Genomic DNA, 10,572 nt, shown 5'->3' with positions numbered 1-10,572 from the left:
AAAAGTAGTTCATATCCAATCAGAAAGTTTATAAGTCATTTTTATGAATTTTTACTTTTATTGATAAAAGAGAATTCAGAATATGGATCAAGTATATAACACGTTATGTTAAAAATTTTATGTTATGTTTTAAAAACTTTGTTATAAATTTTTAATTCAGGTAAACATTTTTTTTGTTTAAAAATATGTTAAGCTAATCTCTAATAGCACACGTCCAAAAGATGCCTAAAAAAACATTCAAAGAATATCCTCTCTGGGTATCGTTTGGACATCTTTTGAACATGTATGCTATTAGGAATTTTGTATTAGTTTTTCAATATGCAAATAATATGTCACGAGAAGTTCGTTTCAAAGGTTAAACTTATGATCTCAATATTTTTTTAAGGATGCAATATTGAATTTAATTTTTTTATCTGTGTAAAAGAATATAATATATATTACTGTTCATTATTGATATATTGATTTGGAAACTTGTGATGTAATTGTGAGTTATACAATAATACTCTCATTACATTAATGCCAAAGATTATTATTTTATATGTTTATTCCAAAAATTAGTTATATATAATATAAAATTCATTTAAAATTATTTTATTTATTATATTAATTAAAAATCATATTATTTTTCAGCAGTAAGATTAAATATATAATTTTCTTATCTTTTTCTCAAAATATATATTATTATATATTTTATTTCCTATATATATACTTTTAAAAATTTTAAGAAATTGAAAGCGCTATTCATTGTATGTAACAGAAAGGGAAAATGTGATAAAACTAATAAAGAGAAGATTTCTATCTATTTGTGGAAAATATATATTACAACTTTATCAATTCATTAAATATTTTTATTTCGTACAAAAAACATTGATCAAAGCACATGGTATTATACATTTTATTACTTCTTACGCATAAAAACTTTAATCAAATATTGTATTTTATATCTATCCATATATACAGGGTGATCCAAAAGTATGGAAACGGCCAAATAACTGTGGAGGAATGCACTTTGGAGAAAAAAGTTTGAGACAAAAGTTGTAGGATTTTTTCCGGGCAATCCGACGGTGACCTTAGATTTGACCTTGGATAGTCATTTGAAGGTCACATAAAGATTACCTTCAATTTCTTAAATGGAACCCCCTATTTTTCATTGCATATTCTTGTAGCTTATCTCGAGAGCTTTCCAAAACACTATAATTAAGTACCTTTTTATTAAGTACTTTTTGAGTTATAAGGCTTGAAATAATTTCTTAATTTTACATAAACCATAAAATATCTAGTAAACCATTCATTTTTCGATTATCTTACCTTCATACTTTTATGTACAAAATAATGAGAGGAATCAATTGGTGTAAAGAAAACACATAGTTGTTTCTAAGAAAAAATATGTAATTTGCAATTAACAATTCCATATCACCGAGATATGGCCTGAAAATATTTTCTGGCCTCTCGTAGTAGAAAGCAGTAATGCAACTAGATTAATGGGCGCCCACTTTTTGTGAATTTTATATTTGCATATATACATGTGTACATATGTATATATATGTTTAAATTATAGTTCAAATTATGTATGCGACTAAATATTACATGATGATGAATAATAACTGTGGAATTATAGGTTACAGGATGAATAAATATACAATATGTAAGACACGGGTGCCTATTAGACTTGGTAATTCGTCGGTTTCTCAAATTATCGATACTTTGTACATCGTGTTAGCGGTACAGAGAGATAACATGATGTCAATATTTATTTGAAATTATATTATTAGCAATCTATAATCTATAATTGTAGTTTTATAGATTAATAATATTTTTTCAATTTTATCGTTGTATCATCATATGACACATACTGTCATATAAATTATACAATAATATTTATTTATATAATATTATATAATATAATATTTATATAATATTTATATAATATTATATAATATAATATTTATTATAATATTGGTAACATGAAAGCATTTGCAAGAAGCACTTAATGGCGATACGCAAGGTGTTTGGTCTATCACCCTGTAGACCCAGGTTCGAATCCGTATGCTCCAACAATTTTTTGTAATATATTTTATTAATTTTTTGTAATATATTTTATTAAAAACAACATATTTTATTACACCGTTTTATAATATTTTTTGTAAATTGAAGAATAATTTTTAAAACATTGAAAACATTTTTGCTTATTTATAATTACATATATTAGGTAGTAAATTTAGTTTCTGCGATTTTTTTGCTTAAAAACTCATTTATTTCGACATCAAAAGCAAAAAATACATTAATCAAAGTATTTACCCTTGCTAATTATACATTTTTCCCATCTTTCTGGCAATAAGTAGATTCCGCGACGATAGAACAATTGGTCTTTTGAAGCAATCCATTCATTTATCCATTTTCGCACATCCTCGTAATTTTTGAAGTGTGTATCCACCAAGCCGTGCTGCATTGATCGGAACAAATAATAATCTGGAGGAGCAAGGTCTGGTGAATACGCTGGGTGCGGAAGAATTTCCCACTCGAGCTGCATCAGTGTTTCCTTGATGGATTTTGCAACATGTGGTCGAGCGTTGTCGTGCAAAAGCATAACTTTGCGTCGATTGTTGGCTACTGCTGGCCTTTTTTCTATCAATGCTTCATTCAGACGGGTCAATTGTAATTGATATTGATCCCCCGTGATACTTTCATTCGGTCTGAGTAGCTCGTAGTAAACGCCTTATCATACCAAATGCAGAGCATTGCTTTGGCCATGGATATTTCGCTTTGGTATGGATGTTGATGGTTGGCCGGGGTCCACTTATGATTTTTTGCGTTTGGGATTGTTAAAATAGATCCACTTTTCATCGCCAGTCACAATGCGCCATAAAAAAACTTTTTTTTCTGCCTGATGAGCAGAGAAATACAGATGTTTAAGCGATTCGCAATGGCATTTTCGGTTAATTCGTGTGATACCCATTTTCCTTCCTTTTGAATTTTTCCCATTGCAAGTAGACGTTTGGAAATAACCATCGGAGTAACATTTAATACTGCAGACAATTCTTTGAGCTGAGTTTTCGTCCAATAATGCTTGTAATTCGATGTCTTCAAATTTTTTCGGTTGACCTAAGCGTTGTTTATCATTCACATCATAATCACCACTCTTAAACCGCTGAAACCATTCTTGGCATGTTCTTTCTGATGGAGCACAATCGCTATAAGCTTCGACAAGCAATTTATGAGCTGCAACTGAGTTTTTTTAAAATCAAAGTAATGAAGCAGCACATGTCGAAAAAACAACATATCACGTTCCATGTTTAATCAAAAGAAAAAAATAATACTGTTCGCTTAATTAATCTTTTCGCACTGAATTTTTTTTAACAAATGTCTAACCTCTAAAATGCAGATGCATTCAGATGTCAAAGTAAATTACACCTACAATTAACGCCATCTAAATGTGAACCGCGGAAACTAAGTTTACTACCTAATATACAGGGTGTCAATTAAGTCCCGGGACGGCTGAATATTTTCTCATGTAAGGTATTTTTGAAAAAGGTCAAGGTCATTTCTGAAGTAATTTTCAACGAGGAATTCAACGGTGACCTTCAATTTGACCTTGAGCTTGACCTTCAAGGTTATTTGAAGGTCAAAGTGTTTTTTTTAAATAGGAACCCCTATTTTTGATTGTATATTCTTATAGCTGACCTCGAGAGCTTTCCAAAACACTATAATAAAATATTTTTCCCTCAAGCATTTATCGAGTTATGATGCTTCAAATCATTTCTTAATTTTACATAAACCGTAAAATATCTTGTAAAATATTCACTTTTCGATTATTTTACCTTAATACTTTTATGTACAAAATAATGAGAGGAATCAATTGGCGTAAAGAAAACATATAGTTGTTTTTAAGAAAAAATATGTAATTTGCAATTAACAATTCCGTTACTTCAGAAATGACCTTGACCTTTTTCAAAAATACCTTACATGAGAAAATATTCAGCCGTCCCGGGACTTAATTGACACCCTGTATACATATGTACAAAAAGCTTATTATTTTTTTTAAATATTAATGTCTTTGATAATGTAATAAATTTAACTTTAAAAAGAAAAAGATATTAATATTTACAATATTCATTTTAAATTTATTTAGCGAAAATATCTTTTAATATATTTAATATATTTTTTGTACAGGGTGAGCAAAAATAGCAGCTTTTTTCATTTTTGTCTAGAAATTTTATTACGACACGCATACAGACTAATAAGATATTAAAATAATCGTAAGGATCTGAACTCTAGTGAACAATAGTTTCAAAGTGGCCACCATTACTGTTTTCGCAGAATTCTAGGCGTTTTTGAAAGCCTAGAAAAACCCTGCCCAACATCTCTGCATTAATTGCTTTGACCTCGTTTTTTATAGCTTTTTCGAGTTCTGCTTCGTTCGTTGGTCTTGCTGAATAAATTCGGTCCTTAAGGAAGCCCCACAAAAAAAAATCGCATGGGTTGAGGTCGGGGCTATAGGGTGGCCAAGCCATTCCTCCGTTAGCAAATTTTTCATACCCTAGGCCAATGACTTGAGGTCCGAACTTGCTGTAAAGTGTCTCAAACACTTGTTTAGTCCGATGAGGTGTTGCTTCATCTTGCATGAACCAGTATGTGCTGTCATAGCCGTTTCGGCGTAACCACGGGAAAAATCGATTTTTTAAAAGTTTGTTGTACTCTCCAGTGACAGTATTTGTGAAGACAGTAATGTATATCTGTCTGTTGGTTATAGCAACCCACGCTGTAATCTTTTTTGGGTGCAGATTGTGCTCCTCAATGATATGGGGAGGCTGAGTGCCCCAAAATCGATAATTTTGTTTGTTTACATAGCCGTTGAGCCAAAAATGGGCCTCATCACTGAAAATTATCTTTTCGGCATCAATTTCATTGTTGCTTATCTTGGAGCAAAGATTTTGGCAAAAGGATTTCCGAGCGAGCTTCGCGTTGTCACTGAGAAACTGAAGGCACTGAACCTTGTAAGGGTGCATTTTCAGAAAATATTTCAAGATGTTTCGCACATTACCATAAGACATATTCAATGTCTGAGCCGCGCGTCTTATTGAATCATTCGGATGGGCTTCGAAATGCACCTTAACTTCTGTCACACGATCTTCAGTTGTTTGAGTTACTTTGCGGCCAGAGCAACTCGCTCTTCTATCGTCAAATGAAGCATATTCCTCAAAATGTTTAATCAGTCTATGGAATAATAAAAACAGTTAAAATTAGGCATCTGAAGCAGCTAAAACGGGTTATTTTGGAAAATAGCTAAAATGTAAACAATGTAAAAACCTCAATAATTACCTTTTGAGAGCATCGTCGGATGGCAACTTCTCACCTTTGTATTGATGTCGCAATCCAGCAATTGCTGACGCAAAACTGCGGCCTCTTTCATAAAACAGTCTGATCAGGCACACTTTTTGTTCATTTGTGACCGAATCCATTTTTTTTGCACAACAGTAAACAAAACGAGAATCTAAACACTGTTTTCAAAAGTCTAGGAAGTTCGCTCATTATTACTAAGAAGACTAACTTCTGGCGCATGCGCACTGATAATAGCGCGCATTTCAAAAAAAGCTGCTATTTTTGCTCACCCTGTATATTTTATATATTATATATTGAAAATAATATCTTACATATTAGTAGTGAGACTAGGCGGGTTCTAACTCAGGTACTCTCAGGGAGGGTGAGGCGCGAGGGGAACCGCGGTGCCGGGGGAGTGACATCACGCGCGGGGAAGGGGGATCTGCGATGCGACCAATAGACGAGGGGGTTCGCGCGGGCAAGGGGGATCCATGACGCGACCGATGGACGAGGGGGTCCGCGCGGGCAAGAGGGATCCGCGACGCGATCGATGGACGAGGGGATCCGCGCAGTGAAGGGGGAAAGAAGATGGTGGTGTGAGAAGGATAGCGCTACGTGTGGGAAAAGGATAGTGCTACGAATACGACAAGGATGTCATCAACGTGTGACAAGGATGACGTCATCGTGGGACAAGGACGATGCAATGTAAGATGGCGTGAGAAGGACGACGTAAAGGTAAGTGAGCAACGAGTATATGAAAGAGAGAGAACGATAATATTGTGAACAACGCGTGCGAGAGAGAACGATAGCGTAAAGACAACGTGTACGACGGAGAACAATAGCGCGAAGACGCGTGCAAGAGAGAACGATAATACCGCGAGACTTACAATTAGCGCGTGCGAGAGAGAGCTCAACGACGATATTGCGAGACTTAGCGTAAGAGAGAGAGAGATAGCGCAAGAATGGAAATGCAAGGAGAGGCGCATAAATAATTACATTTTTTAAATTAATATATAAAATTTATTACATGTGTGTTTTATACATTTGTGTGTGTGTGTGTGTGTGTGTGTGTGTGTGTGTGTGTGTCTGTGTGTGTATGAATATAATATAATAATAATAGCAATAATGTCGAACGGCTATCAAACGGTCATCGAACGGAAACAAACAACCGTCGAACGGAAACGAACGGAAATGAACGGCTATCGAACGGTCGTCGAACGGAAACGAACGGTAATTGAACGGTCATCGAACGTCCGTCGAACGGTAATTGAACGGTCATCGAATGGAAATGAACGGTCGTCGAACGGAAACGAACGGTAATTGAACGGCTATCGAATAGTCATCGAATGGAAATGAACGGTCGTCGAACGGAAACGAACGGAAATGAACGGTCGTCGAATGGAAACGAACGATAATTGGTCATCGAACGAAAATCAACGCCCGTTAAATGAAAATCAAACGCAAAACTATATTTAATTATTTAAATGTTTTATCATGTACCACAATGTAGTATCAAAATATAATATACATATGTGGCAGCTGTGTCACGTATGGAAACACGATACATACATAGATACGGATATATAGACACGTACATAGATAGGGATGAGGAAAGAACGGAGAGAATAAGAAAAACGATAAAAGTATATCACAACATCAATTTATTATAAGTATAGATTTGATGTATCATCATCATCATCATCATCATGATGTTTCAACCACAAATTATAAATCTTAAATACATTTTGTAGAGCGCAATTTTTTACATGCCGATTTTCACAACGCATAGTATTCTTAACATCTAACTTATTTAAAGAAGCTATATCCTCATAGTCTGCATCCAAAGTTTCGATAATGACATCGTTTCTCGCATCATTGTCCAGTATATCGGCCAGCCATTGCCGTTTTTCATGGCCTTTAACGTACACGAGAGATGACGCATCATCCTCCTCCATTGCACCTGTCACCGTAATTAAACGTTTCGACTTCCAATATGAAACGTGTCCATCATTCCACGATAATCCATGGTGGTTTTAAATCAGCCATAAAACCTGACATCTCAGATTTTGTAAGCGTGTGCCATGATACCGGACATGTAAAAATGTAATGAGAAAGTATGGATCCTTTTCTCAAAACCCCAGCTTTCTTCATGACAAAATTTTTCCCAACGATAAATCCTTGTAGATCCACAAACGTTGGTGCAACCATGATGACAAGATTCGATCGCAGACTGATGTCGATCGTCAAACATCTCAATCTTTTATATTTTTCTTCATGTGCAATGGAGGGGATATTTGGTAACCTATGTAATTTTGCAGACTACATTGATCAATGGATTATATTCGACAACCCGATCGTGCAAAATGAGACAATAGGCGGTAGTATTCGCCGGTATATTTTCCCTGCATTCAAACTCTATTCTCACGTCCACGGTAGCAGTTTTGACAGACTCGTTTTGTCGCGAGCAATCAATGACCGAGAAAGGATCGCAATGTAGAAACTTTGGAATGGTTAAAAACGCGGTGCTATTATCGTAGTATGATTTGCGAAAACGAGAGTACATGTCGAATAGGACGGCGAATCTATTTTTTTCAAAATCTAAATTTAAATTATCGTAGGAATAAAATTCCGAGTTTAAATAGAGTTGGTCAATTTGCAGTCATCGAATATTGTAACATCTTGTGACACTGAATTCTTTTTACCAGTTTGCAGTACAAAGATCACGTATCGTGGTTGCTTTAGCTGGGAGGCGGCTTTCACGGTCCAGGAATGTTTGGTCGTGCTATGTAGCAGAGGAAATTTGTATAGATCCCAAGATCGGAAACTCATGTTTAAGTATCGTCCGCTTTCCAACATTCGCAACATTGATAATTTATTAATCTCATTCAATATTACATGAGGCATACGCCACTGTATCTTGAGTAATTCAATCTCAGCTTCCGACGACCGATGTCCGAATAGACAATTATTATCGTTGCGCGAACGTATCAAAATCAATTCGTGACGAGCGTTAATCACAACGCGTTTATAATCTTCGCAAAATCCCAACAACATGCTGAGCGGCACGCAAAAGTTGAAATAATTTTTGTCACTGTTGTACATCAAATCCCACGCAGCGTTCTTCAAGTTTATACTTTTCTGGTGTGTTAGAGAGACAATTTTTGAGCGTCAATGTTATTCCAACATTTCTGTTGCGATCAATCTCTACTCCGTCGAGTTCGTATCGAAGCTCATCAAACATGAATGCGACGCAATTGTTTCCCAATACAACCTTCATTTCATTATTCGCTTTACGCACATTAAACCTTCCCTCGATGTAAAGAAAGCTTTCACACGGTAACGTGTACAAATCCTGATGTTGTATAGGTATTCGTATCTCGTCACTGTATCCAAGCGTATTGGCGTACGGATTGTACGTATGAGTCTCAATCTTGACGATGCGATCGTCAAAGATTGGCTCACCTTTGATATTCAAAATATCAATCATTCTTTTCGTACGATGAATCTCAATGATTTCAAAAATTCACGATTCAACGCTTCTTTTTAATGGTTATCTTATTATTGTCACCCGATATCGCTCGCCTTACTGCAATAGTATTGTAAAAAGCGTAAAAATATTGTCTCTCGTGTACTCCGTTTCATTCAGCACGAGCATACTATGTTTGTCGCCGCCGTATATGCTATCTTATGGTAATTTTCTCTCCTTGAAAATCGAGCAATCGACCTCTTTGATCCACAATACGTATCGTTAAATCTGTAATACTCCGTACGACGATCGGCAGATAAATGATTTGTGCCGGCGTTTCCGATATCTTATATCCTGGCGGTACGCTCGGTGAAAATTCATGTATCGTGTGTACGCGCATGCCATTGCTGTACGCACCAGTAGTCACGTTGCATTCTATACGAATAATATTTACGTTTATAATATTAACAGGTTCGTCCGATTCATACCACTTGCGAGGTTGCAATATACGATTCGACGAGAATCCAAGTAAGGATCCTACATTGTCGGGTTTGGTAAAGTTTATTCTGTAAGCGCATTTGATTTCGCTCTTTAGCGTACTGTGATTGGCGCGGAGCGCTATTGGATATTCCTCATCACAATCGTTTTCAACATCTCTGGAAAGGTGTTTATCTCGCAAAATTGCGCGTTTGAGATAGTCATTTATAGCGTGCAATTCGTACGATCCTTCGGAAATCGTAATTTCCTTGTCGTCGTTGCCAAAGTAAAATTTATTATTCGAAAAATTTACGTTCGGAATCGTATGATAAATTTCAAAATCCGTTAATCCGAGCTCGTAATCGACATCGGTCAAATCTATAGCGGGGAAATAGTTTACAGCGAGAATGCTGCTTCTGCCAGTCAACGTAAGTGTCAGTGACATGTCGAACGAATACTGAGTCATGACGATGGATTGTCAGGCTTTAAATTGATCGTTTGAAGAAATTTTAAACACAACTGTCCACAGATACTCTGATTATAACTTTGATAAGATGTATAATTGTATAATTGTATTCAATTTTCACTCGTCCGAAATATCGCACAAGTTCCTTGGGCGGTCGAAGATTTCCAAAACTATCGAAATATACGAGACGATCACCCCTCTTTGCGTACGCTACCCAATGAGTACCGGGACCATCAACGTCATCCAAATTGACGATACCGCTCTCGTTTCGTCGTACACCGCTTATCGGTAAATTATTGCGCATGAAAACACCTCTAAAGAAAGGTATGCATACGTTTCTCAAATTGTTCCAATTGCATGTTAGTTGTCGCACCCGTAGGCATTTTTAATGTTTTTTCGACGTTTTTTTTTCTCTTAGACTTTGTTGAGAATCTCTGTCCACGCTTATACGGAGCGAGATAAAGTCCGCGACCTTTCACAGCGCGATTGTAACGCTGCATTTCTTCCAGCTGACGTTGCGCCGCTTTGCTATCGTTTACCGCTTTTGCAATTCCCGCTGCACCGCCGGCCAAAGAACCGACAACTCCCAACAATGGTAAAAGTGGTAAAATATTACTGCGTTTCGCTACTGGAAGTATTCGTTTTTTCCTCCTCTTTGTCGTCGATCCTCATGTCAAGTTTTGTTTTTGCCTTCATTGTCGCCTAAACAGTCGTAGCGGCTGCTCTTTCGCCAAGAGTTGAATCCCTCGCAGTAATACGTTCTCGCGCTCTTGCAGCTAGTATGAGATCCGCGATGTGACGTTGGTCGAGGTCGTTGCTTCGCGAGTAAGCAATGTTGTGTTCA

General features: G+C 36.2%; 1 protein-coding gene across 1 annotated transcript; it reads right to left on the bottom strand.

The window, feature by feature from the left end:
* Positions 1-4,271: 4,271 nt before the first annotated feature.
* LOC112638922 (histone-lysine N-methyltransferase SETMAR-like) lies at positions 4,272-5,459 on the bottom strand. Its single transcript, XM_025411551.1, has 2 exons — positions 5,320-5,459; positions 4,272-5,214 (listed from the first exon to the last, which is right to left on the bottom strand). The coding sequence occupies exons 1-2, from the start codon at positions 5,457-5,459 to the stop codon at positions 4,272-4,274; spliced, it is 1,083 nt and encodes a 360-aa protein (XP_025267336.1).
* Between the last annotated feature and the right edge of the window lie 5,113 nt (positions 5,460-10,572).

Source organism: Camponotus floridanus, unplaced genomic scaffold, assembly GCF_003227725.1.
Source record: "Camponotus floridanus strain SB8 unplaced genomic scaffold, Cflo_v7.5 scaffold106, whole genome shotgun sequence".
In the NCBI taxonomy this organism is placed as follows: domain Eukaryota; kingdom Metazoa; phylum Arthropoda; class Insecta; order Hymenoptera; family Formicidae; genus Camponotus; species Camponotus floridanus.
Note: the sequence above shows the minus strand (reverse complement) of the source record. Positions and strands in the feature narration are given on the sequence as shown.